This window comes from Equus caballus, chromosome 12 (assembly GCF_041296265.1).
Source record: "Equus caballus isolate H_3958 breed thoroughbred chromosome 12, TB-T2T, whole genome shotgun sequence".
Taxonomy (NCBI): domain Eukaryota; kingdom Metazoa; phylum Chordata; class Mammalia; order Perissodactyla; family Equidae; genus Equus; species Equus caballus.
Genome location: NC_091695.1, coordinates 37,677,687 through 37,704,253, shown reverse-complemented (window position 1 = coordinate 37,704,253; position 26,567 = coordinate 37,677,687). Strand labels below are relative to the sequence as shown.

Genomic DNA, 26,567 nt, shown 5'->3' with positions numbered 1-26,567 from the left:
ATGAAAGTGAAAGAGAAATTTATTCCTCCACGCTCCGGGGAAAAACAGGCGGAGATTGGGGTGGGTTAGTAGGCGGTGAAGACGGGCAGTTTTTAGAAAGCTGGGCGGGCAGGGACCCTGTGACCTAGGCTTTCATTTCTCCTAAACACCCCACAGGCATCATGTGATGCGCCGGCCACAGAAGCGGTGAAAGGGGAAGCGAGGGACGCCCGGAGTTTCTCAAGAAGCAGAGCGCTGGACCGAGGCTGAGCCGGGAGGGAGAGCCAGAGGGGACCGAGCCGGGAGGCAGGGGGGCGATCGGGGTCCGGGGAGGAGGTGGAAGAGATAGCGGGGCCGGTGGGGGCAGAGGGAGCCCTTGTGGGAAGGCCTTGTCCCCAGGTGTCACAAGGAGAAGGGACAACAGTTAAGAAAGGAGACCAACCGGGCAGCCCAACAGGAAAGGGGGGGAGGGGCAGAGACGTGGAGAGAGGAAGGGTCGGCAGTGAGGACAGAGGAAGAGTTAGGGGTGGGAGGAAGGGAGAGGAGAGAGTTGAGAATTAGGGAGGGGGAGGTAGAATCTGGTAGCAGCAGAGGGACCCGAGGGGGCGGGGTGAAAAGGACAGGGAGAGGGGAGCGGGGAGCAGAGGGGTGCAGGGGGAGCAAAAAGGGGTGAGCAAGGAGGGTGGCCAGTTTGGGGGGGAGCAGAAGAGGGGGGCCGCGGGGGAGGTGGGGGTAGAGCGGAGCAGCGGGGGCCGAGGATGCCAGCGCCGCGCGCCCCGGGGGAGCCCCGCGGGCTCGGGGAGCGCAGGCCGCTGCTGGCGCGCGGGCCGCGGGGACCCCGACGGTGGCGGCGGGCGGCGGCGGCCGCGGTGCTGCTGGTGGAGATGCTGGAGCGCGCCGCCTTCTTCGGCGTCGCCGGCAACCTCGTGCTGTATCTCAACAGCGCCAACTTCCAGTGGGGCGACGAGCAAGCATCGCGCGCCGCGCTGGTCTTCCTGGGCGCGTCCTACCTGCTGGCGCCCGTGGGCGGCTGGCTGGCCGACGTGTACCTGGGCCGCCGCCGCACCATCGTGCTCAGCCTGCTGGTCTACCTGGTGGCCTCCAGCCTGCTGCCCATCACCGCCTTCCCCGACGGCCGCCGCTCCTTCTGCGGCGAGGTCCCCGTGTCGCCACTGTCGCCAGCCTGCCCCTCACCTGGCTGCCCGCCCGCCCTGCCCAACCTCTACTGCGCGCCCACCCTCTATGTCGGGCTGCTGCTGCTCGCCCTGGCCGCCAGCTCTGTCCGGAGCAACCTCACCTCTTTTGGGGCCGACCAGGTGAGTGGTGGGAGGCCCACGAAGTGTGGAGGGAAAGCAAAGGACGTAGGGCTGAGACCCAGGAGTCAGGCGGCTCCGGCGTGACCTCCCGGCTCTTGCTCCGGTTTCCTTATTTGAAAGAAGAGAGGGAACTAACTCCAACAAGAATAACGACGGCAACAATAGTAATAACCCTAGTTGGCCAGGCCGTCATCCTATGTGCCAGCCCTACGCTAAGCACAGACAATGTTTGAACTCATTTCATCCTCTTAACTATCCAGGAGGTGGGTAGTAATATTATGTCCATTTTACAGATGAGGACACTGAGTTTTCACAATGTTAGTCAACACCTCCAAGGTCACATAGAGAGCAGATCAAGATGCGTGGCAAAGGAAGCTGGACTGGAGGCCCCACCATGGGCCCCTTCTTTATGTGTTATAGGGCTGGGGGCTACCACGGGAGAAAACCTCTTCCTACCAGCAGGGCCAGAGGTTCCGTCAGGCCCACTTGCTCAGAGCTCAGCTCTGCCACTTGTTAGCTAGGGGCGCCTGGGCAAATATCTTACCCTCTGAGCCTTTCTCTGTGTGCTCTTGGACCGAACATATAGGAGAAACTCAATAAATATTTGCTAAATGAATGAGTAAATGCCTAACAACATGGCTGTATTTGATAGCTTTACTCAGTAGGATATTAGACAATAATTTTAAATAATTTGTGATATGATTAAAACAACCACATATGGTCTTAATGAGCAAAAGCAATGCAGAACTGCCTACAGAATATGATTACAGCCGTGTGAAAGGACTAGGTGTCAACTAAAGGGGAAAACTGGAAAAAAAATTGTAACAGCAGTGTGATCAGGCCACTGGACTAATGGTACTTTTTTCCTTATTGTCTCCGTAGGTCAAAGGGTCTTTAACTACATGTATTACGATCATAAAGGGGACATCTAAAAAGAAATTTTTTAAGCTATACTTTTTTTTTTTTTGGTGAGGAAGATTGGCCCTGAGCTAACATCTGTTGCCAATCTTCCTCTTTTTTTCTCCCCAAAGTCCCAGAACATAGTTGTATGTCCTAGTTGTAAGTCATTCTAGTTCTGTGTAGGATGTCACCACAGCATGGCTTGATGAGTAGGTCCACATCCAGGATCTGAACCAGCAAACCCCAGGCCGCTGAAGCAGAGCATGCGAACTTAACCACTTGGCCATGGGGCCGGCCCCAAGGAGACATTTTTTAAAGGAATCATTACATCCAGCTGACATCCACCATCCAGCATCCAATGCAGTTTCTACTTTCCTTGCCAGGTAGTTAGTCATCCAGACTGTTTGGATTCCTTTGATGACGGGGGACTCAGTGCCCCCAGAGCAACCCTGTCCATTTCTCAGCCACTATTGACCTTCCTTCAGACCGGGAGGCCCCCACTGTCTGTCAGTAGGAATCGCTCATCTTCCTTTAGTTCTGCTCTTGCATTGACATCCCACTACGCCCCCAGGTACCCTTAACCTGTGCGCTTGACCTCATTGACCCGCAGAGGGCTTTGCCATGCAGTGCCTCCTGTCTCTTCCTCCTCCTGGTGGCAGAACTGGCCTCCCGAAGGTCCGGCCACTAGGCAGAGCCTCCAGTGGCATCGATGGTGACAGCAGCTTCCGTGCATCCTCCCTTTTACTGGACATGGACTTTGGGCAGGGCAAAGCCGGCCTGAAAGGCTGCCTTCAGGGTCTGGGCCTGACCCCGAAGACAGTTGGGAAACCCTGAAATGATTTGAGGTGGGGATGGACATCCTCAGATTTGAGTTCTTTAAAATGGCTCTGCCTACAGTGTAGAGAGTGGATGGGCGTAATAAGAGTGGGTGCACCAGAGCAGGGAGGGGGCTGCTGCAGAATTCAGGGGGGCAGTCAGACAGGGGATTTGGGGGTGGGAGGGGTTGGCACCATCTGGCAGACAGCTATACCGAGGTGCTGCGTGTTGAACACGCTTGCTGATTTCGGAAAGGGGCATCCATCATTCTCGGCAGCATCTGCTCATTGCGGGAGAACTCAGTCCTATCCTGAACGGGCTGTTTGATCTTCCCCTTAGAATTGCAATTGTCATATTCATTTACATCCAGTTAGTAAGTGGAAGTGGCCATTCATAATGGGACTTATACAGTTCTCTGCTTGAAAACTCTGCAGCAAGGATTCTCAGAGAATGGACATGGCCCTCCCTCCCAGTCGCCAAGAGGACCCCTCAGAATCTCCGAGGGAATGCAGTTTAAATGCATCTCTTGGACTGTCATTTTACATTTGGAAAAGGAACAAACTGCTTACCTTTTTGCCAAAGCAATCACAGAAACGAAAGCTTGAGAAAATCTTAGCTAAGTGGAAATATGTGTCTCTGGGCGGAAGGAGAGCAGTGGATTCTGAGATGTGGGGGGGTTATTGAAAGGGTGATGGTGTACAGAGTCATTATCTAGAGAAGTGACCTCCAATCCTCACTACTTTTTTTAAAATGCAGATGCCCGGGTCCTGCCTGAGACCTGCTGAGTCAGAATGTGGGACCAGGGTCAGGGAGAGGTGGGGCAGCCGGCACAGCTGACCCAAGCCAGCAGACCGGAAGGAGGCCTGGGGCCTGACTGTTGCACATTGATCCAAACCCTGGGTAAAGATTTTCAGCCCTTCTGCCCTTGCTGGGGGCCTGTTTTTTTTGTTTTTTTAACTAGGTCAGTACCCGCTCTTGGGGCTGAGTCTGGGACCACCTCTGCTTTCTCTGATAACGCTGAGCTTGTTTGACAGGGCATCTATCAGAGGGAGGCAAGAGGAGGAGAGAGATGGGCCACAACAGAAAACTCTATTTGCGTCTCCAAACTGCAGAGGAAATCCTCAATTAGACTTTTAACCGTTCTTTCAGTAATCTGCACACATCGTATTTAATAATGTGGAACAGACCTGAGATCTTTATTGGCTTTTTTCTGATTGTAAAGGTGGTGCACCCTATAGGTTACTCGGTCAAAGACAAAGGCAGGAATCAACTAGAAACGAACTGAGTAGCATCAGAGACATCTGTCGTGTGTACTACGTGGTGACAATAAAAAAGCAATGTGTGTCATGGGCATGAAAAAACAGCCGTGCCAAAATGTCCTGATCCTTAACAAGTGACTCCAACAGATGGGTTTATTCATTCATTCAACAAATATTTATTGAGCATCTATTTAATGATCAGAGACTAGGAATGTGCCAGAATGCCCACTCGCTGACCGAAGAAGTGTGTCTCTGGGGGAGAGGGGGTGCAGGGACAGAGAGGATGTCACGGCAGGGTGCCCCTGGACCTCCCTGGCCCTCACTTTCACCCTTGCTGGCAGGTGATGGATCTTGGCTGCCATGCCAGCCGCCGCTTCTTCAACTGGTTTTACTGGAGCATCAATGTGGGTGCTGTGCTGTCGCTGCTGGTGGTGGCCTTTATCCAACAGAACATCAGCTTCCTGCTGGGCTACAGTATCCCTGTGGGCTGCGTAGGCCTGGCTTTCTTCATCTTCCTCTTTGCCACCCCCATCTTCATCTCCAAGCCCCCCACGGGCAGCCAAGTGTCCTCTGTGCTTAAGCTTGCTCTCCAAAGCTGCTGTCCCCGGCTGTGCTGCCAGCCCTCTGCCAGGTAAGGAGGGGGCTCTGGGTGAAAGAGGCTCCCGATCTTGGAGAAGCACCGGCTTCTCCCGGGGAGGCACAGCCCAGTGTGAGGACATTCTGGTTCAGCTTTGGCTCCAGTGGCAGCCCTTTATGATGACCTGCTCTCCAGCAGGCCGGAGCTGCCCGTTGTGACTGAAGATGCAATGGAGGTCGAGGTGGTGGTGGTGGTATTTGTGATGGGCTAAGTGTAGGAAGTACGAGGATGTTAATAGTCTTGATGGTGATGGTGGTGATAAAGATGAGGATGATGGTGTTATTAGCTACGATAAAGATCAGTGCTGGTAATGACCATAACAATGGCGTCGAGGTGGTGGTTATAGAGATGATGGTACCACTGAAGGTTGTTGGGACGTAATTCTACACTACCCTAATGTTAAGCACAAGAAAGTCTAAGAAATCAGCCAAACTGGGTCCCTCTCCCATGAGCTGGCATCCGAGGGAGCAAGGTTCTGAGCCATCTTGCGTATGCACAGTGGCTTCCTTCTGCCTCTCTCCTCCCTAGTGAATTGGCTCCTTATGCTAAGCAAACCCGTCTCCAGAACTTGGAGCCAGTTACAGCTCCTGTCAGTAGGATCTAGATGGAAAAGGTACAGAACGTGCTTTCCTCCAGCCTGGTGCATTGCTGGAAGGTTTCGTTTTAACGATCCATTGCTGTCTAACGAACTACCCCAGAACTGCGTGGCTTAAGCAACCACCTTTATTGTACCTCTCACAGTTCTGTGCGTAACTGGGCTCAGCTGGGCAGCCCTGCTGCTTCTGATGTCATCAGGGGCTGTGGTGATCTGGAGGTTTAAAGAGGCTAGAACATTCAAGCTGCCTCACTTCTATGGCTGGCAGCCCATGTCGGCTGTCCATGAGGGCACCTCAGGCCCCCTTCATGTGGCTTCGCCGTGTGGCTGGAGCTTCTCACAGCAAGGTGTCTGGGTTGCTAGAGAAGGGAGCATCCCAAGCGCGAATGTTCCCAAGGGAAGGAAGGGGAAGCTGTTGGTCCTCTGAAGGCCTTTAGGAGGCTTGAAGTCCCAGAGTATCTTTTCTGCCTCATTCTGTTGGCCAGCACAGGCGCAAGGCTGGTCCACATTTCAGGGCTGGGGCGATAAACTCCTGTTGGTGGAGGAGTAGCATCACGTCCTGCGGGTGGGGAGAAGCTGACTGTGGCTGTCTTTGCAAACCACCACACTGTTTTGTCACTTTGGGAATCTCAAAGGATGAGGCAAGGCTCCAGGGCAAGAAGGGATTAGAAACCTCACAGGACAAAGGGCAAAGGGTAAAGGTCGCAGCAGTGGTAGCTCTATCCTGTTTCCTAATAGTGTTTCCTCCAGCCCTCCCTCTCCACTGCGTACCTCCTTGTCATGTGGGGAGAGGGCCATCATGTCGACATGTGGAGACAGCACAAGGGGGAATTTTGGTGTGTGAAACCTGTGACAGTCTCTCTCTCCCAGCCAGGCTTGGACTGGGGCTTTCCTGGTTTCCATGGCAAATTGATGCCAAAACATCCCCCAAGACTCTGCTTGCCACAGTCTCTGGTCTTACTTCTCCCAGGACCCAAGGGGGCCCGGCTCTAGGACGGAATGGTCCTGATCAGCCACCTTTGCTACAAAGGAGATGATAGTGATAATATTCACAGTGGCAGCGCCAGCACTGAAACAAACAATGGTGACAGCAGTGAAAACTCCCTGGAGAGGATGGCTTTAGGGACAGTGGTCACCTGACTGACAGTGAGGATGGGGAGGATGCTGGGGTTGGTGACGGTGGTGATGATGGGGAAAGGGATGCTAATGGTGGAGTGGAGATGCTAAGAGTGGAGGAGATGAGGGTGGTGATTTCGGAGATGATGGCTGTGATAACTGGGGGTCAGGGAGCAGGATTGAATTAAGGATGATGGTGGAGGTGAAAACGATGGCCGTGCTGGTGACGATGATAGCTGCCCTTTTTTCTGCTGCCCCCTGGCTCCACAGACACTCTCAAGGCACCCAGCTGCTGCCTGATGAGAGGTCCGCCCAGCCTGGCCCTTCCCCCCAAGAGGACGTGGCCAACTTCCAGGTGCTGGTGAAGATCTTGCCCGTCCTGGTGACCCTGGTGCCCTATTGGATGGTGTACTTCCAGGTAAGCACCCTGCTTGTGTGCTCTGGGGGCACTGGCTCCCCAGTGCCCTCACTGGCCTGAACTTTCACCAAAGAAGCCCAGGGTGTGCAGAAAGGGGAAAGGAGTTCGCAAAGTGCACTGCTGCTGCGGAGCCCCTGGTGTGGGGCCTGGCACAAAGCCATCCCAATAGCTAAAGTCCCTTGGGTAGAAAAGCACAAGGCCCCGTGACTTGAATAACTCACCCCATCACTCTGGGCCTCGGTTTTGTCACGTGTAAAACGAGTGGCTTAGACTAGAGGCTTCAACAGCTCTCCAGTCAGATTCTCCAGCTGGGAAGCTGAGGCCCAGAGGTGTGTTGGTTGCCCAAGGCCACACAACAAGTTAGGGGCAAGCTCAGTCGCTGAGTAGTTTACAACAGTGTTCCCCACCCCGGCTGTGCCTCAGAATCACCTGCCTGGAGAGCTTTTAAAAAAATACAGATTCTTGGGGCCAGCCCAGTGGCATGGTGGTTAAGTTCACATGCTCTGCTTCAGCAGCCCAGGGTTCACGGGTTCAGATCCTGGGTGTGGACCTACACACACACCACTCATCAAGCCATGTTGTGGTGGTGTCCCACATGCAAAGTAGAGGAAGATTGGCACAGATGTTAGCTCAGCGACAATCTTCCTCAAGCAAAAAGAGGAGGATTGGCATTAGATGTTAGCTCAGGGCCAATCTTCCTCACCAAAAAAAAAAAAAAAAAAAGATTCTGAAGTCTCACCCCACATTACTGAAAGAGAATGGCTGGGGGGAAGTCTCTGGTGTAATAAACTCAGATGATACTGATGCTCAGGCAGGTTTGAGAATTACTGCTTCCCACCATGCCCCAAGGGGAAGGTTAATGGGGCGCACGTGTGTGTGCACATGTGTGCATGTGCACGTGCACGTGTGTGGACGCATGTGGGGATGTGTGTGTCTAGGTGGGCAGCAGTCTAACCCAGCCCTTAATCCCCAGCCAACAAGGTCATTGCCCCCCACCCCCACTTCACATGAACCTTATTTCAAGCTGCAGAAGATGGGGGTCACGCAGGGCCAGCCTGAAATTGGCTTTGGCACAGAGGTAGAAGCTGTCCATGTTGGGACAGAGGCGCAGGGGGGATGTGCTTGTGTCCATGGCTGACTCTCAGTTGTACCGGTTGTCAGAATATTGACATCCCCATCTCACTTGGTAAATAGCTGAGCAACTCAGGTACCCTCCCGTGGCCAAGACTCCCCTGTGGGACTCTCCCAGGTCCCCCTCCATTATCTGGCAACTAAGGGGGTAATGCCTGGTACGGGGGGCCCTGGAGTCTGCTCCCGCTGCCGTGTCCACAGCCATCCCGGTAGCTCAGAGCGTATGCAGTTCTGGCCGTGTCCACCTGCAGCACACAGCGTGGCCTCAGTGTCAGGTGAGCGCTCCCCATGGGGACAGCCATGTCATTATCTTCCCTATGTCGACATTTATCCATGTCTACTCTGGGGCAGGCCCTGGAGACACAAACGTGAGTCAGACCAGCTGTGCCTGGGCTCTGGAATAAGGCTGCTCACACGGCTCTCAGGCCTGGGAGCCGAGTCAAGGAAATCCCCCGGCCAAGCCTGGCTCCCAGTGAGCAAGGAGGGTGGGAAGGTTGCTTTCCCCTGAGGCTGGGAGCGAGGACAGCCGCCCAGCTGCCCTGTGCTTCACTGAGGAATGCCTGCCTTGGAGCTGGCAGCCTCCTGGGGCTGGAGGTGCGGCGGCCAGCTCTGGTGCAGCCTCACCTCCCTCTCTCTTGGCAGATGCAGTCCACGTATGTCCTGCAGGGCCTTCACCTCCACATCCCGAACATTTTCCCAGACTCCCCTGCCAACAGCTCTGTGGTTCTGAGAGCCCAGGACAGCAGCTACAAGGTGAGGGTGTGTTCAGCCCCCATTGCAGGCCGTGCTGGGGGCTGCCTTTGAGAAGAGGAGGAGATGAAGTCGCATCCACAGTCCCCTGCCCCAGGGGCAGGGCATCCTCAGGGTACAGGAAAAGCACCTGGAGGGTGGGTGAATTTGTGCCACAGCCCAGACATGCTGCCACAAGACTCAACTGCTTAAAGGAATTCAGGCCCGCTGCAGCTCTGGAGGAGGCCTCACGGCCCAGTTTGCACCAGGCCCCCAGATCAGGCACACTCAGGTCCCTCCTTTGTTCCCTCCCTCTCTGAGACCCCTGGATGCCCAGATCTCTCCCTTTCACCAGGACTTTCCAAACCAGTTCCTTGGCATTTCAGAGACTCGTAAAATCAAAGATCTTCAGAGCTGGCAGATAAATGACATCTTTGCTACTATACCTCCATTCCTTGCCCATGGCAGACATCACTAATCAATCATGACGTTCTTTCATGCTGAGCCCATGAATGTTCCAGGCAGCCACTACCAATCGATAGAAGTTAGAGGAAACTATTTGCCATCCGGGATCTAAGCCTCCCCCCCAATTACACAGATGAGGAGTGTGCATTCCTGAGAGGGCAAGGGGCTGACCTGGGACCACCCGGGGACAGTGTGGAGTCCAGATCTCCTGACTCCAGCCCGGAGCTCCTTCCGCTCTGCTAACCTGCCTCTCTTGGCTCCCTCTCGGCCAGATCCCGGAAGCCTGGCTCCTCCTGGCCAATGTCATCGTGTTGCTGATCCTGGTGCCTGTGAAGGACCACCTGCTCGACCCTCTACTGCTGCGATGCAAGCTGCTTCCCTCGGCTCTGCAGCAGATGGCACTGGGGATGGTGTTCGGTTTTACCTCCGTCGTTGTGGCAGGTGTGTGGGCCTGAGTGGCGGGGCGTGTGGAGGCAGGCTGGCCTCTGTCTGGGGCTGACGGGGGGCTGGCCCCACTATAGGCTGATGCTGAAGCCGTGGGCCTGGGCCAAGTACACCCTCCACCCATGGGCGCTGGTCTTGGCTCCCCAGAAGGAGACTCTCTTCCTCAAGTCCAGCTTCCCTTCATTTTGACAGATGCGGAAACTTAGGCCAAGAGAGGAAAAAAGATTTTCCCCATGGGATGAAAGCTCCCTGAAGGCAGGAATCTTTTTCTTTTTGATTCACTGCTATGAATAATGCCCGTGGCCACTCAATAAATAGGTTGAATGAATTTTCCAAAGACACATAGCCACTTAGGAACAAATGGGGACTTTAAAAAAGAAGTATTTATTATTTATTCCCTTCCTTCTTCCATTTCAAAAGGATTGGAAGCCATTTATAGAAAAGGGCTCCGGTAAAGAAGCCTTGTGCTCTTGCACAAACCTCAGCCCTTTTTACTTAGTAACTCAGTGATCCTGAAGTCACTTAGAGTCTCTGAGCCTCATCTTTAAAACGGGGACAATAATTCATTCAGACCCAGTGCAGGGCCGGGCTCTACCCTCATGGAATGTGGTCCAGCAGGAGTGTTGTAAGGATTAAAAGAGATGAAATCTGTAAGGCGTCCAGCCCCGCAGGAGCCAGAGGAATTAAAGCTCAATAAACAGCATTGTGTTGCAAGGATGAAAACCAAACTAGATTCTTTTTCAGCTACGTGCTTTTGTCCTATTTCGCCCTCACAATAATCCTGGGATTTTTATTCCTACTTCTTGCGTAAGGGAACTAGGTCTCAGAGAGGTTAAGTGATTTGCTCAAGGTCACACAGCCAGCCAGTGGCAGGGCCAGGACTGAACCCAAGTCACCTAACACGACATCCACTAGAACACAGCTGTATTCTAGGCAGTGAAGGGGAAGGAGAGAAAATAAACTTGAAAGCCAGGTTAGAAACCTTACTGTAATCTTGATGCTGCAGTAGAGTCATGTGACATCATGGAAACCAGGCCAGCTTTGAAACCAGACACACTGCGGCTCAAATCCAACCCCAACTACTTGTCAGCTGTGTGACTCTGGGCTGGTTGCTTAACCTCAATTTATCTTTCTTCCTTTGCAAGAATGTGTATTAAATGCCTGGCACATAACAGACTCTCAATCAATATGAGTTGTTACTGTTACTGAGCACAGAACCTAGTTTTGAGCTTCCTAGCAGCCGAGGCAAAAAGGGAAGAGTTGGAACTCAAATCTTGATCACCTCCCTCTGGCCAGCCTTCTTTTCCTTACCTGCTGCCCAGTCAGTCCTTGACTACTTAGCGAATACCCACCACATGCCAAGCTCTGCCACAGGCTAAGCTGCCTAGAGTGGGCCTGGATGTAGTCTCCCTTTCTCTCCCACCAGGAGTCCTTGAGATGGAACGTTTAGAATACATCAGAAACAACCAGACAGTTTCCCAGCAGATCGGGGAGAAAATATACTACGCAGCACCGCTTTCTATCTGGTGGCAGATCCCTCAGTACCTGCTCATCGGGATCAGTGAGATTTTTGCCAGCATCCCAGGTACACTGGACCCCTCCCTTGCTCTCGCACCAGAGATGGGCTCTGCTTGGTGATGTCTACAAGTGAGGGGCGCAGCCTCCAGGGCTTGTCCTCATGGAGGCAGGCAGGGCTTTCTGAGTGGGCCTGCCTCTACCCCATGAGGATTTATCAGCATCTGGTTTGTGCCAGGCATTGAGATTGGCACTGTGGATTTGGAGGTGCGCAAGACACTCCCCGTGCCAACTTTCCACATACTCGCCCTGGTGCCAGGATCCCCACGCCCCAGTCTTTGCAGTTGCTGCTCCCTCTGCCTCAAGTCAAAAGTGAACTTGTGTTTCCCCTTCAGTTCCCAGCCTAAATGCCATCACCTCCCTGAGGTTCTCTCCAAGGTCCCTGGGCAGAGGGTGCTCTCCCTCCTGCCTTTGCTTGCCTCTGTCACAGCACACAGGTCGCTGTGTGATAATGATGCCTTCGCACATTCATAGGTTTGCCTCCCCGCTGGGCTGTGCGCCAGAGCACAGGGCTGGGGTTGCTCTTAATCAGCCGAGCTGCAGAGGCTCGCTCAGCACAGGCCCAGGGCTGGGCCGGGTGGCACTCACTCAGGTGGGCGCGAAACCGTCCCACAAACAATAAACCCAGGGGAGTGCTGTAGAAGGGGCTGCAGGGCGTCGGGAAAGCCCAAGGCGGGAGGTGGCGGGTGAGCCAGTTTGGGGAAGCAGAACTCAGGCAGTGGCAGGAAGGACCTCACAGACAGAAGGAACAGCATCAGCCAAGAGCCGAGCCTTATGTCAAGGGTCGGGGAGAAGGCCGGAGAGGCCGGGGCCTTGTGGGCTGAGCCTGGATGTCGAGGTTTCTCTTGAGGGCAACAGCCCCCTCCAAGGGGTTTTTGGCAGACAGAGGACCCCATTAGACATGCCTTAGACAGACCCATCTGGCTGAGAGGGGAGGATGACAGGAGACAGGGGACTTTAAGAGGCACTGGCAGGGGCCGGGCAGGAAATGAGCAGGCCTGAGGTTTGGCGCAGGGCAGGAGGAACCGAGAGGAGGGCAGACCGATTTCTGAGGTTGAATCAAAATGATCTGGTGATGACAATGAAAGTGGGCAGAGAGGGTGGGGGAAAGGCAGAGGGTGAAGATGGCTTGGAGGTGCTGGTACTGAAATGGGAGACGCAGGAGGAAGGGGAGGAGGGGAGACAGCAGTGTGGGAGTGTCCGGGTGGAGGAGCCCATCCGGAAGTGGATGAGCAGGGCAGAGGAGAGGTCCTTGGTGCCTGGTGTTGTCATAGCCACAGAGTGGGCAACCATCCAAAGGAAGCAGCATGGAAGCTTGGTGAGGGCAGGGTGGGGGCTGTGGCCCAGCGGGCTGGCACCTGGGCCCGTGCTCTGTTCTTCCAGCGGCCCCTTGGGCTGTCCCCTCTCTGCAGGCCTGGAGTTTGCGTACTCAGAGGCCCCGCGCTCCATGCAGGGCGCCATCATGGGCATCTTCTTCTGCCTGTCGGGGGTGGGCTCGCTGTTGGGCTCCAGCCTGGTGGCACTCCTGTCACTGCCGGGGGGCTGGCTGCACTGCCCCAAGGACTTCGGTGAGTGTGGGGGCCTCCCTGGGGGTGGGACATGGTGGGAGGGAGGCTTGGAGAGGAGGTGGCCACTGCTAAGTCCTTTGGCCCCAGGCAGAATGAAGTAGCAGGCTGGACTCCAGACAATAGGGTTCTAGCCCAAATTTGGCTAACCACCCACAGTGTAGCCTCCCCTCCTTGGGCCTCAGTTTCCTAACTGTCAAAAAGGAAGCATGGAGGGGCTGGCCCAGTGGTGTAGTGGTTAAGTTCGCACACTGCTTTGGCAGCCTGGGGTTCGTGGGTTTGGATCCCAGGCGTGGACCTATACACTGCTCATCAACCCATTCTGTAGCAGCGTCCCACGTACAAAACAGAGGAAGCCTAGCAATGGATGTTAGCTCAGGGCCAATCTTCCTCACCAAAAAAAAGAGGAGGAGGAGGAGGACCACCAAGGCTCCTTCCTGCTTCTAGAACTCTGCTATTCTGGCTGAAGGGTCGCCTTTCCCCATGGTATTTGTGTTTCAAGCCCCGGAAAGAACAGATAGCTCACAGGGAACTGTAGACACCACGGGGGACACGCAGGGCACCAGCTGCCCAAGGGCTACCTGCCCAGTGTCCAGACCCAACCCACTGCCCACCCAGCTCCAGCTGCCAGCCACAGGGGAGCCCCACCCTGACCCAAACGCCAACCACTGCTTTCCCAGGGAACATCAACAACTGCCAGATGGACCAGTACTTCTTCCTGCTGGCCGGCATTCAGGCCGCCACGGTGCTCCTGTTTGTCTGGATCGCTCATCGCTATGAGAGGGCGGCTCAGGGCTCGGCCTCCCACGGCAGTTCCAGCAGGGACAGGGGCTGAACACGCCCCCACCCCCCAACCCCTCGCCTCTCTCCCCAGGACACAGATGGCAGCAGTCCCATTTGGGGTTTCCTTCTCAGTTTATTCTGTACCCAACATTAGGATGCAATGGTTCCCATAAATAAGGGGCATAAGCCCTTCCTCTCGACCACGGTCCATGACAAGGGGCAGGGCAGAGGGGGCCTAGGTGGGAGTCCTTGCAAGGGACCAGGCAGGGGACTTGGATCAATAAGCACCAGAGGATGGGCAGGAGGCTGCCCGGGCTGGTGGCCGACTACGCCGGGCCAGGCAGGCCGGGAGGGGTCAGGAGCTGCCCCGGATCCGCTCCATGTAGCTGCGCAGCTCCTCGGGGTCCTTCAGCCCCATGTCCTCACACACCCAGCGGATGTCCTCCTCGCCCGCCACCAGGATGGACTGCACGGCAGGGGCCCCAACGGGCTCCTCGGGTGGCTGGACTGGGGGGGCTGGTGCAAACGTCACGAACTCTACACGCTTCCGCCGCCCTCCGGCTTCCTTCCGGGCCAGGGTGCTCGGGGAGCTGGTGGTGGCCCCAGCAGGTGCCTGGGTCAGGGTCAGGGCCTCCCTGCCTCCCCTACTCTCGCAGGGGCAGCTCCCATCCCCCTTGGGTGGGCCGGGGGACTGCCGGTCCAGCTGCCGGCTCAGTTCCTCCTGGTCGGTGCCCAGCCAGACCCAGTTGTGGGGCTGGGGGGAGGCAGGGTCAGTGGCACTGTCCGGAGGCTCCTTGCGCTGATAGCGCAGCACGAAGACCACACCATTGACCAGGAAGATGACGATGGCCAGGCAGAAGATGCCCAGCAAGGCGTACATGCCCAGCTCTAGGTCGGTGACCCGCTGAAGGGCGGGGACCATCTCTTCCTCTTCCTCCTCCTCCTCCTCCCTGGCCTCTGCCTCCTCCTCCCTAGCCTCCTCCTCTGCCCGCTCGAACTTGGCCCTCACACCCCCGTTGCCCCCCGCACTGCCTGCCGCCCGCCGCTCACCCCCAATGCTGGCCTCCGTAGCTGGTGAGCTGCGGGCAGGGCTGGATGGGCGGGCAGGGGCTGGGGTGGGGGCAGGGGGCACCCCTAGCCAGGCAGTGCCAGAGGCCAGGGGCACACGGTGGCGGCCCCGGCGGCAGAGCTCAGGCGGGTGCAAAGCCACATGCAGGGGCAACCCCTCAGTGCCTGCCCCACTCACCACCACCCTGAGCTGGGCGCCCCGCTCCTCGGCTGGCAGGATGGCACCAGGCTCCTCGGCCGAGACGGATAGTCCCAGGTCCCGGTGGTCGTAGAGCTCAGCGGGTGCCAGGGTGTGGTCAGAGAAGGACAGCCATAGGGAGAGGGCCACCTCCTGTGGGGCACACGGACACAGGCAGAGACACGCGAGGGCACGCACCCATGCACACACAGACCGCTCCCACAGAGACAGGCCACATGGGGGAGGAGAGACCAGAGAGAAAACAGACACAGGCAGATGGACAAAACACAGGGAGAGAGGGGACATGCGTCAATCACCTGTCTGCCCCTCAGCCCCGGGGTCTGAGTCATCGGGAGGGTCCTCAGTTAGAGCCATCTAATCAACCTCCCACTGCCACACTCAGGCCAGCCACTGCTTGGTCACCTCCAGCCGCGGAGAACTCACTACCTTACAGGACAGTCAGTCCTCATTCTGAAAACCCTAAAGTGAGGGGTCAAGGTACCTCCCATCCCCCTGTCATCAGCCCCCATCTGGAGATGTCAACCTCATCCCCCTGACCCCCAGCTGTCACCTGCTTTGGGGCAGGAAGAGCTGACTGTGCCCAGCATGTGGCTGTGACCTCCCCGGGGTGGGCAGTGCCCCGGCTCAGGGCCAGCGAGATGCCCATCACCGGCTGCACCTGCAGCTCCAGCACTGAGACCTTGTCATCCGTCACAGCCAGTGCCTGCTCCCCCAGGATGGAGTCAGACAGCGGGGACCGCACCTGAGGGTGAGAGGAAGCTGGAGGTGGGGGGGCCTTGGACACAGACAGCCTCTCCCCTGAGACCCGAGCACCCCACAAAGGGATCTGGTTTCTGCTCCCAGCATGAGCACAGGCTGCTCTCCCCCACCCTTTGCACCACAATCGTACGCCCTATACATACCTGGACCACAATCCCACACCAAGGGGACAGTCCCTTCCTCTCTCAAGACCCAACCCCAGCCTTCATACCTAAGGGGCTTCCCCCATTATGCGGTCCACCCTATTCTCCCCCAATCCTCAATCCTACGGGGCTCCTATCTCCCCAGGTACACCCTGGGCCTTTCCGACACTCTTCACATCTGCCCACGAACATTCTGGGCGCCACCTCCACCCTTGTTAGGGGGTCTGCTCACCTCGATGGAGGTGACGCCGGGCTCCCGGCCCACCAGCACGCGGCCGCCCTCCAGCGAGGCTACGCGCGGGTCCAGCACGCGGGCGTGCGGCGCCACGAGGTGGGACACGTCCAGCAGCCAGTCGGGGCCGAGCAGGTGGGTGAGGCGGCGGCCCCCGTCCAGCGGGCGGGCCGCGAAGGCGGCGAGGAAGCGCACACCGGCGCGCTGGTACTGCAGGCGGCAGCCGCGGGCGCGCCGCTCCGCCTCCTCCACTGCCGCCGCCGCCTCTGGCTCCGCAGCCCTGCGGGGAGGGGCGGCCGAGGGCGGGGCGTCGGCGCAGGCTCCGCCCCCGGCCGCCGAGGACCCCGCCCACTGGAGGCCCCCAGCGCGCGCACTCCCTCAAACTCCGCCCACACCCGCGCCTTCTGGGGCCAGGCCCCGCCCCTGCAGGCGCGGCGCCCCAGCCGCGTTCTGATTGGTGCCTGTCCCTCTCCATCAAGACGGCCTCTTGATCCTAATTGGAACTCTGTGGCTGCGGAGGAGGCGTGGTGACCCTCGCTTCGGCGAGTGACTTAGGGGTGCTCACTCTCTGTAGGGTCTGCGAGCTCGATTCCAGAGGCCACCCTGCCCCTTGGGCTCTGGTGGGACCCCCTCCATCTTTACTGAGCTAGGAATCTTAGGCTTTGAGGACGCAGCAGTGAACAGAAGAACGAACCCTGCCTTCAAGGGCTTGCATTCTAGGGGAGGGGAGTGAAGGCGGAGACAGACCACACGAACAAGATTAATCGGTGTTATAGTATAGTAGAAAGTGATGCGCACGATAGAGATGGGAGGCAGGGAAGGTGGAGGGGGGCGGTGCAGAGGTCGGCAATTTCAAATAAAGTGGACAAGGCTGGGGGTGGGTGTGTTGTGAAGGGCAGAGATGAGTAGAAAGAACCACAAGCCACTGGGCAGTTTTCCAGACCCCAGCTCGGGCCCATGGCTGTGTCTCCTGTACCCTCTCTCAGTCCCACAGCGACTTGGCCAAGGCCTGCCGGCTTCCCCAGGCTTGCACTCACCCTTCAGCTGGGCCGGGTACCCTCCAGCCTCGGACCTGCTCGAGGGTGGTGTCGGTCAGCTCGATGCGCAGGGGCAGCAGCGGGGCCCACACCGTCAGCCGCAGCGAGGCCCGCAGCCGGCGCCACCAGAAGTCCACCCGCACCCCGCGAGCGCCCCAGCTCTCCTTGCCAGCCACAAACACAGCATCACAGGCCTCGGACACCTGTGGGAGGGCAGGGGGCAGGGCTGGGCTAAGCCATGGAAGACAGGTGTAGACCAGAGAGGACAGCCCTGATCCCACACCACAGGGGGTACAGCTGAAACTGGGTGCGGTATTTTACTGTCATGCATGTCTTGACATGAAGGAGCTTTCGCCATGCAGGCAAGACCCATTCACCCCGGAGGAACCAGCCATTCCTGAGTTCACAAGGGGCTCAGTTGGCAAAACTAGCTATTTGCATCCAGCAAAATCTTTCTCTTTGCAGAGGAGCGTTTGAACTCACAAATTTGCCTCCTCTGTAGTGCTGGCCTCTGGCTTTGGTGCTGGAGCCACCTGGCAACCGGCAGGTAGGCAGAGGTGGAGGGCCAAGGCAGACCTACCCACCTGAGAGCCCTCAGGTAGGAACCACTTACACAGGGGTAAAGTGCCACCCCGAGTGGCAGAAAAAACACCTCCTCCACTCAGGCAGCCAGGATTTTGGCAAATGCAGGCTGCAGGCTTCCCTTCTTCAAACTTCAAAATGGGGAAAGTTGCCCTGCCATTTTTTTTTTTTTTTTTTTAACCTCACGGGTCATTATGAGGCTCCAGGAATAACAATTATCTTTTTCTTGATCATTATATAATTGTTATATCATATTGTTATTATAACAGCCATAGCTGTCACTATTTCAGCTCCTGCTCTCTGCTGAATACTATCTTCGGGTGCTTTTAATTCTTACGACAACCCTAAAATAGATTCCCCTTTTAAAGCTTAGGAAACTGAGGCTCCGAGAGGTTAAGAGACTTGTCTATGATCACACAGCTGATAACAAAGATGGGATTCAAACTAAAACGTTCTGATCTCAGAGGACATGTCCTTAACTCTCCCACGTCAGTTCATTTGCCAATGCGGTGATGAATGGTAATGACTGTGCAAGTGCCTAAGTTGGGGGTTACTGGGGTTACACAGCTCCCACTGGACTCTGGAGAGACGTGGTGGGAACAAAAGCTGAAGCTGTGGTTCCCCCATGAGGGTTTGGGTGTCAAGAAGCAGCTGTTCTCTTGAGGACCCGAATGGGGAAGGAGGACAGTCGTGTGTGCATCATTGCACACACTAGTGCATACTCACATGGGGTTGGCGCATGCCACTCACCTGCAGGACCTGGGTGTTGGCTGACTCACAGCCAATATGCTCTGTCACCTCCACCAGAGCGCCCGCACTGTCCACGGTGACAAGGCGCACTGGGACACGCCGTGGCACTCCAGTCAGTGGCGCCGTGTTCACCAGCTCCTCGGTCTGGGAGGGGCAGCAGGAGCTTAGCCCCAAGCTCTTCACCTCACTTGGCCCCCCTTACCCAGCCGGGCAGAGGGGGGACCCCTTACCTTAGCCAGTGGGACGAGAGCTCTTACGTCCCGCTCTGACACCAGAATCTCCCACACCATTTTGTCCTTCTCTGCTTCAGGGGCCTGGCCTGGGTACTCCAGCTGCCACGTGACAGGGCGAGTGACCGCCACGCCCCCACTGGTGCCATTCTCCACCAAAAAGTCCACCCACAGGAACTCGGACAGCTCAAGGGGGCTGCTGGCCAGAAGAGAAAGAAACTGAGTTCTTACCAGCGGCTAGGAACAGCTCCTGTCCATCTCAGGTAGATCCTAGGATTGTCCCCATTTTACAGGAGGAAACTGAGGAACAGAGGTTTTATAACTGGCCCAAGGTCACACAGTGAAAAGTGGCTGGGCTGGGCTCTCATCTGCTCTTGGCCTCGACAAGATCCAGGTAGCCGCTCGCCCACCCTCCCCCCAAGAGGATGCTTGCTGGCTCTCGGCCCTTCCTGGGACCCCCTACTTGGCTTTCCACAGCCATCGGGGTGGCATAAAGCACCTGATGTCAATTTCTATGTACTTCCAAGCCCCGGGACTGGTACTCGACCCCCTGAATAATAACACCCACAGCTTCCTTTGATCAAGCACCTACTATGTGCCAGAAACTGGCCTGGAGGCTTGCCATGCGGTATCGTATTTTACTTCCACAAACCCTAAGGGATGCATCCTTATCCCCATTTTACAAGAGGGGAAACTGAGGAACTCTGGGGGGCGGTGGGGAGAGGTTAACTGGCTTGCCCAAGGTTATTCATCCAAAAAGTGTCAGAACCAGTATTCAAATGGGCTACGAAGCCCATGGCCTTGACCCAGGCTCAGGGCGTGAATAAAAAGAGTTCATGGGGCTGGCCCCACGGCCGAGTAACCAGTTAAGTTCGCGTACTCCGCTGCAGGCGGCCCAGTGTTTCGTTGGTTCGAATCCTGGGTGTGGACATGGCACTGCTCATCAAACCACGCTGAGGAAGCGTCCCACATGCCACAACTAGAAGGACCCACAACGAAGAATATACAACTATGTACCAGGGGGCTTTGGGGAGAAAAAGGAAAAAAATAAAATCTTTAAAAAAAAAAAAAGTTCACAAATGTTACAAACTCTAGCTGGGCTTTTTTCAGGAACAGCAATGGCCCAGGAAAAGGGACCCATTTGGTGGGGATGGGAGGTGGGGTCGTGGCTGTGAGGGCTGTAACTCGGTGGCCAGAATAGGTGGCGTCCCCTGGAATGAGATGCATAGACACCGCACGTGGCATTTGGCAGAGGCTGGGTAAATAGTATGAATGAGGGAATGAATGAATGAAATAGCTGCCTCCTTGAAGGAGTCTGTTCTTGGGCCTGCTCACAGTGGAATACGGAGGCATGGCAGCCCCCTCCCCTGGGGTCCCATTAATCTACGCACTAGCACTCTAGGACCAGCCCTCCCTCTACCACCCCTAAGTGGAGGGAGCTGCCCACCTGGGGTCCGGCCCTGTGAGCCCAGCACGGTGGCAGGTGATGAGGGTGGTGTGGTGCTTGGAGCCCTTGAAGCGGTCCAGCTTGGCAGTCCAGAGGGTGGGCTGGGCTGGGCGGGCAGCCGTCACATGCAGCCCCTTCTTCACCTTGATCCTGGGGAAGAGGACACAGGTCCAGTTTGTCAAGGTGGCTGCTGAACTTGGACTGGACGGGACGAGGGAGACAAGGGGATAAAGATGCCAGCCTCTTGTCTGGCCTCCCCTGCGCTGGTCTGAATCTCCTCGTCGCCATCGTCCAACCCAGAAGGACCCCATCTCAGTGCAGGTCATGCCACACAGCTCTCCCCGACTCAGAGACTACTTAGGACTCCCCACGGCCCACAGGGTCAAGTCTGAGCCTGGCATTCAAGACCCTCCAGGGTCTGGTCCAGTTTCACCTTCGGCTGTGATGTCTCTCCATCGTTCTTTGCTAAAGCTACACCCAAAATTCTTCCCCACGTACACAAAACCCAATCATGCCTCTAAGCCTTTGTCCAGGCTGTGCCTTCAGCCCGGCCCACCCTTCCTTTCTTTATCTGCCCATTCTTCCAGCCCCCAGCAACTCAAATACCATTTCCTTTAGAAAGCTTTTCTGGTGGCAGGACGAATTTCCCCCTTTCACGCCCTAACCCAAGCCTCCACCACACTTTCTACCTTCATCAGAGTACACAGTCCAGTTCATGCCCGTCCAGCTCCCTTCCCTAGCACTGGGGGCCCCTTAGTGCCAGGAGCAGACTGGGCCTTCCTCCTCTCTGTAGCTCCACAGTGGAGACACAGGACTTAGCATAAAAAGTGTCCAGGAAAGATCTAATGAGTGTGCGAGTGGGCATAGGAGGGCATGAGACACAGGGAGATGGGACGGGACACACACACCCCCAAATATGAAAGAGGTGGGTCATACCCTGCAAATCCTTGTCAGTGGGATTGGGCTGGGGGGCTGCTCTGGGGGACTTCCTGCAGAAAGGGATACAAAAGGAGGGCCTGCCTGTGGAGAGGAGTGGGTTCTGTCCAAAGCCTAGGGACCCATGGCAAGGGCGGCAAGTGGAAGAACATGCAGATGAATGTGACTGGGACAAACACCAGTCCTGGGGCATTAGAGCATTAACCACCCCCAGGCACTGCGCTTTCCAGTTTCTAAGCCCTTTCCTATTTCCTCTCCCTGGAGCCCTGCAGCTGCCCTGTGAAGCAGGCATAGTCAGCCCCACTGGAGATAGGAGTCTCAGGGAGGTGTTAGGAGAAGAGAGCTTCCTACTTCTGACTCCAAGTTCTGGGCTGTGCCCATCGCAGGGTCTTGGTGCCGCCAGGGCGATCACAGCACTTGGCCTGGAGGGGGTTTGGTGGACCCGTGTTTTGCAGAGATCAAGGATTCCAGTAAGCAGCCCAAGAGGAGTAGGCACCTGCCCAGTCTTCCTGCAGAGGTTTCTACCTCCGACCGCCCCCAGAGGCCCCGGGCTCACCGCAAGGTCAGGACGCCGGCTGTGAAGTTGTGCCGAAGCAGGAGGGTGGCACTGAAGAGCTGTCCGGGCCTCACGGGCACGTCGGGCACCCGCAGAGTCACTGCTTCATCCAGGGGCACCTCCTGGTAAGGTGGGGGGTCCGCCGGGCGCAGCTCCACGTCGCCCACCGGGAGGGCCTGCTCCCTGGGGTCCTCCTCCCCACCGGGTCCACAGGCCCCAGGGCCCTCGGCAGCGGGCTCCAGCGTGTAGGCCAGCTCCGCCCGCGTGGCGGAGCCCCGGGAGAACCAGTGCGAGGGGAACTCCAGCTCCACCACGCAGGCGCCCAGGGACGGCTGCAAAGACACAGTGGCCGTGGCTAGCACAGTGAGGGAGGGATTCCCAGCACCCATGGCAGGAAACCCAGAGCTGGAGGGTCCAGGAAAGGCGGGGCCAGCGTGGGCCAGAGCGACACAGCCAACTAGCAACAGGGCTGGGGCTAGGTCTCTAAACGTGTCCACAAGCCACTCTTGTACCTTTGGGGACAGCCTCACTCCAACGTGAGCCAATCCCAACGCCTTCCCTAACTGTGCCCCAGGACCTCTCTGACTACAACTCAGGCTTCTCAGAATCCCAAAGCCTGCAGAATACCTCTCTCCAGTGGATTCCTGTGCTAGCCTCTAAAACAGGGGAAACTGCGATTAGGAAAGGAATTCAAACAATAATGCAAACACGCGCTGAGGGACTGCTCTGTGCCGGGCGTTGTGCTAAAAGCTACTCTTGCATTCATCTTGTTGATTCTTTATCCAACTCCATAGGAGGTAGGAATTGTTATTACCCCATTTTACAGATGAGGAAACTGAGTCTCAGAGATCAAGTTGCTTGCCCAAAGTCATACACAATGGACTGAACTCCTTATTAACCCTTTCACAGGGCCCCGTGAAAGCTGGCAGAGCAGGAATGGAGTCGGGTGGTCTGTGACCCCCAAATGTCCCAGGAGTGGTTGGCCCTCTCTGCCTTACCCTGGGACCGCCATCTGGCTGGCGCGCCAGCAGGGCCAGCCTAGATGGGGCCTGCCCACTCACCTGGAAGCGGCAGGCTCGGTGAGCTGTGCCTGCAGGGTGTATGGCATGGAGCCGGGCACAGGGCAGGCTGCCAGGCCCCGGCGGCCAATCCTGCCCTTTGAGGTGGAAGAGGACGCGGGCGTGGGGCTCTGCTGGAGTCACGGCCGCTTCCACTGACACGGCCCGCACGTCCCACGGGACTGGCCGTTGGTGGGGCTCCGTGACCCGAGGAGGGACCACCTGGAGGGAGAATGGCGGTGCTCAAGAAGGCAGGGGGTGCAAGGAAGATGGGATGCCAGGCTTCCCATCCTAGGCAGGCAGGAGAGAGCCTTCAAGGGCCTCAGTTTCCCCATGGAACATGGGGAGCACAGCTGGGACTGGGGCAGGCCCCTGAGCCACACAGAGCTGACCTCAGCTCTGAGTCCTCTTAACCTGGGAGTCTCTGGCGCCCCTCCTTACCTGCTGAGTGGCATAGGGCGGGTAGGAGGCCCGGAGAAGCGGCTGGGCCCTGGGCCAGGGCTGCAGGAGCAGAAAGGTCTCAGATCTGGAGCCCAGAGAGGAGTTGGCAGGTGGGTAGTGGCCCACCCGCTGCACACGGAAGTGTTCAGGGGCATCTAGGAGCTCCAGGGTGGCCGGCAGGTAGATGGGGTCCAGGGTCTCCTGGTCACAGACCACTGAAGAGGCAGAATCGGTAGAGAGAGTGACAGCTCCGGAGCTGGCAGGGGCTGAGCTGAGCTCCATCCCAGGGCACAGAGGTGGTGGGCAGTGGAGGGAGAGAGGGTTATAAATGTCCCCTCCCCTCAGGATGTGGGGGGGAGTCTCCCCATCTCACAGATGAGGAACTGGGGCACAGAGGGCCTCAGGCAGGTAGCAGGTGACAGGGTCAGGATTTGAATCTGCGTCCAGGACTGGAGGCCAGCTTCCCAGCCATTCCTTCTTCTACCTCCCACAAACCCAGGCCTCGCTCCCTCCCAGCAGAACCACAGAACCTTCTCCATGTCTCTTCTTCCCCCATTGCTGCCCTCTTCCTACTTGCCCCTGACACCTAGGCATTTGTAGGGCACAGTTCTCCCGAGATAGGACCTATGCGGTGGCAGATGGTGACAAGCTGAACTTTGTAGTAGACGGTTTCTCCACCCCTGGGTCCTTGGCCAAACTTGGCTGGGCATCCGCCCTCCCACCCCTTACATCATCACCATGGCAACCTCGCTCTGGTTTCCCAAACTTGTTCCCTTCTTCCCTGTCTCAATTGGGTACTGGAGTGCAAGAGTGGGATGGGGGGTTGGGTGGTGGACGGGAACCAGAAGCCTGGGGAAAGAGTCAAATATTCAACAGTCGGAAGGGCAAAGGACCACTAACACCATATCTGGTTTGTCCCTACTGACTATTAATTAGCTCTAATCATAATAATTAACATTTTTTAACATGAGCTCTCTGCAGGCTATTACTTTAAACTCTTTCTATGTATTAACTCTTTCAGTTTTGGTCATACCTTTGAGAACTAGGTTCTGTTACTATTAATCCTATTTTAGGGATGTAGAAAATGAGACTGAGAGGTTAAAGTCGCAGCCTGTGGTCGCCCGGCTGGAGCGGGGTGGAGCTGGGAGGCAGAGCCAGGCATCACCCACTACACTACCGTCCATCTCTCTCTCTCCACCCTGTGCTGCTGGCAAGGGTGACCCTGCAGCCTTCACTCCCCGGACTGTGGGTCTCCTCTCCTTCCGGCCCAAGATGGAATGTTGCCTCCTTCTCAAGGAAGCCCTCCTTGATTGCTTGCCCTCCCACCAGTCCCCTGGGTCTCTTGCACCCTGGTTGCCTCTTCTGAATTAGTCATCTTCCTGTCTAGCAACAGAAGGACTTGTCTTACTCATCCCAGAATCCCCCAAGCTAGGCAGCTTTCCCTGGAGAGGATGTCCTGGGAGCCTGGAGACCTGCGTTTATGTCCTAACTCTGCCTCCAAGAAGCCTGGGTCAGTCATTTAACATCTTGGAACCCCAGTTTCCTCACCAGTAGAACGGGCATTTAGTGACCCTGTGGACTCTGGAGCACTTTGTAAAGTGTGGAGCCCTGTCTGGGGGAGGGGTTACGGCTGCTGCATAATGGATGTGACAAGGCTTTCCTCATCTCCCTGTGTAAGGGGTTATTAGGGCTTCCGCCGGGTCCCCTGGGGAGGGGAGCAGGTGGCTGAGAGCAGCCCTAGAGCCAGCTCCTTCAAGACCCTCCCCACCAAGGAGCATGGGTCTGAGATGCTGCCGCCATCCCACCCCCCAAGCAACAGGTGAGTGACTATGGCTCCCAGGGGGCAGCCCCTGGCCTCCCATCCTCCTCCTACTCCATCGCCTCATAATTACAAGATGCTCTGTGGCTTGACTCCCACGGACTCCCATCACCCAGAGCTCAGCTTTCTCGGTGGTGGTGAGGCGGGCTCTCCTGGGGCTTCATCCACGTAGCAGCCACAGGCCATGCCAAGAGCAGTCCGAGCCCCACAGGGTCTGTCCCCGGGGCACAGGGGAGTCGCTGCCTCTTCTTATGGATCCCCATAAGGACTCAGGAAGGCACGGAGGGGGCAATCCCTGGAGACTCCAAGGTCGGAGGCCTCCTTGGGGCAGGAGGAGGGGGACTGCGTACCTCGCAGGTCCCAGGCAAAGGGGCTGCTTCCCGCTCCTATAGGGAGTGGGTTGATGGCGGAAGGAGGAGGCTAAAGGGTGCAACTCCGTGGACCGCAGATTAGGGAGATGGTGCGCCCGGGGCAGGGGCAGCCGGATTAGATGCCCCGGCTGGAGGGGAAGTCGCGGAAGGTGCGGGAGCCGGACGTGGGTAGGGGGAAGACGGTGAGAGCCCAGGGACCGAGCTGGTCCGGGGTCAGGAAGGAGTTGCCGGGTTACGCAAGTGAGGGAAGCAACAGAGGCGTGCAGCTGGGGGCGCGATCCCGGGAGCAAGATCTCTCCAGCCCTCCGGGCACGCAGCGGGGCGACCCGCTCCGGGTTTCGTCCCAGAACCCGCGGGTTCCCGGCTCCCGGGCATCCCTCCCGCCTCTCGCCCCGCCCCTGCCCTCCCCTCCCGCTGACCTCTCACGATGTCCAGGGCGAGGGCCACCAGGAGGCACAGCCAGGGGCCGCGGGGCCCCCGGGGAGCCGCCGCCGCCGCGCGCCCCGCCATCCGGGCGCACATCCTTCCCGCGCAAGGCGGGGACTAGGCGGGCGGCTCAGGCATCTCCCGCGCCCGCTCCGCGCCGGCCTGCTGGGTCGGTGCCGCCCGCCCGGCGGCTGCAGGTCGCAAACAATGGAGCGGGAGCCGGAGCCCGAGCGGGCAGGGAGGGAGCGAGCGCCGCACTCGGCCGGCCCCTCCGCCCCGCCGGGTCCTAGTGCCCTGCGCATCCCGAACCCGGAGCGCCCCCCGGCTCGAGGTCGGGCGCTCGGGCACTTCCCTGGGGACTTAACAAGGGAGACTGACTCGCCTCTGCCCAGAGGGACACGATGTGTTCTGTTCGCTCCCTCTCGGAGGCTCCTGACCAAAGAGGAAAAAGCCACTTCCCCTGCCTCACTCCCGCCCCACAAGCAGCTCACCTATAAAGGCATCTGACCCCTGAATCAGAACCAGAGTTCAGGGACACGGGGAACTGAGCTGCAGGGGTGGAAAAGGGATGAAAGAGGGCCAAAGGGCCAGGTGACAGCCCCCTGGGCCTGCCTGACAGAGCCCTGGGCCACTCCCGTGGAGGAAGGGCTCCAGGGGCAGGCAGCTGGAGTTTCACATCCAGGCCGATCCCAGAGCGAGCCTTGTGGCCCTAGGGAGGGAGGAGCACTGGCCTGCTCCGGACGGAAGCCCTGCCTCCCAGGCCCTGGCCTCCAGGCCCAGCCTTG

At 57.5% G+C, this 26,567-nt stretch overlaps 2 protein-coding genes across 3 annotated transcripts; one reads left to right on the top strand and one right to left on the bottom strand.

Moving 5' to 3' along the window:
• Window positions 1-705: 705 nt before the first annotated feature.
• On the top strand, window positions 706-13,928 carry SLC15A3 (solute carrier family 15 member 3). The gene is made up of 8 exons (XM_001916178.6): window positions 706-1,295; window positions 4,612-4,901; window positions 6,889-7,036; window positions 8,810-8,920; window positions 9,634-9,802; window positions 11,232-11,390; window positions 12,793-12,948; window positions 13,626-13,928. Exons 1-8 carry the CDS (start codon window positions 738-740, stop codon window positions 13,778-13,780), a joined length of 1,746 nt encoding a protein of 581 aa, XP_001916213.4. The 5' UTR covers window positions 706-737; the 3' UTR covers window positions 13,781-13,928.
• Window positions 13,842-26,052, bottom strand: TMEM132A (transmembrane protein 132A). 2 transcript variants are annotated; one of them, XM_023654139.2, is made up of 11 exons: window positions 25,776-26,052; window positions 23,167-23,381; window positions 22,729-22,947; window positions 21,668-21,999; window positions 20,176-20,325; window positions 18,729-18,924; window positions 18,499-18,642; window positions 17,167-17,369; window positions 16,130-16,409; window positions 15,546-15,737; window positions 13,842-15,127 (listed from the first exon to the last, which is right to left on the bottom strand). In XM_023654139.2, exons 1-11 carry the CDS (start codon window positions 25,876-25,878, stop codon window positions 14,084-14,086), a joined length of 3,078 nt encoding a protein of 1,025 aa, XP_023509907.1. In that variant the 5' UTR covers window positions 25,879-26,052; the 3' UTR covers window positions 13,842-14,083. The 2 variants fall into 2 exon arrangements, with proteins under 2 accessions (XP_023509907.1, XP_023509906.1); XM_023654138.2 differs by having other exon boundaries at window positions 18,729-18,927; window positions 25,776-26,042.
• Between the last annotated feature and the right edge of the window lie 515 nt (window positions 26,053-26,567).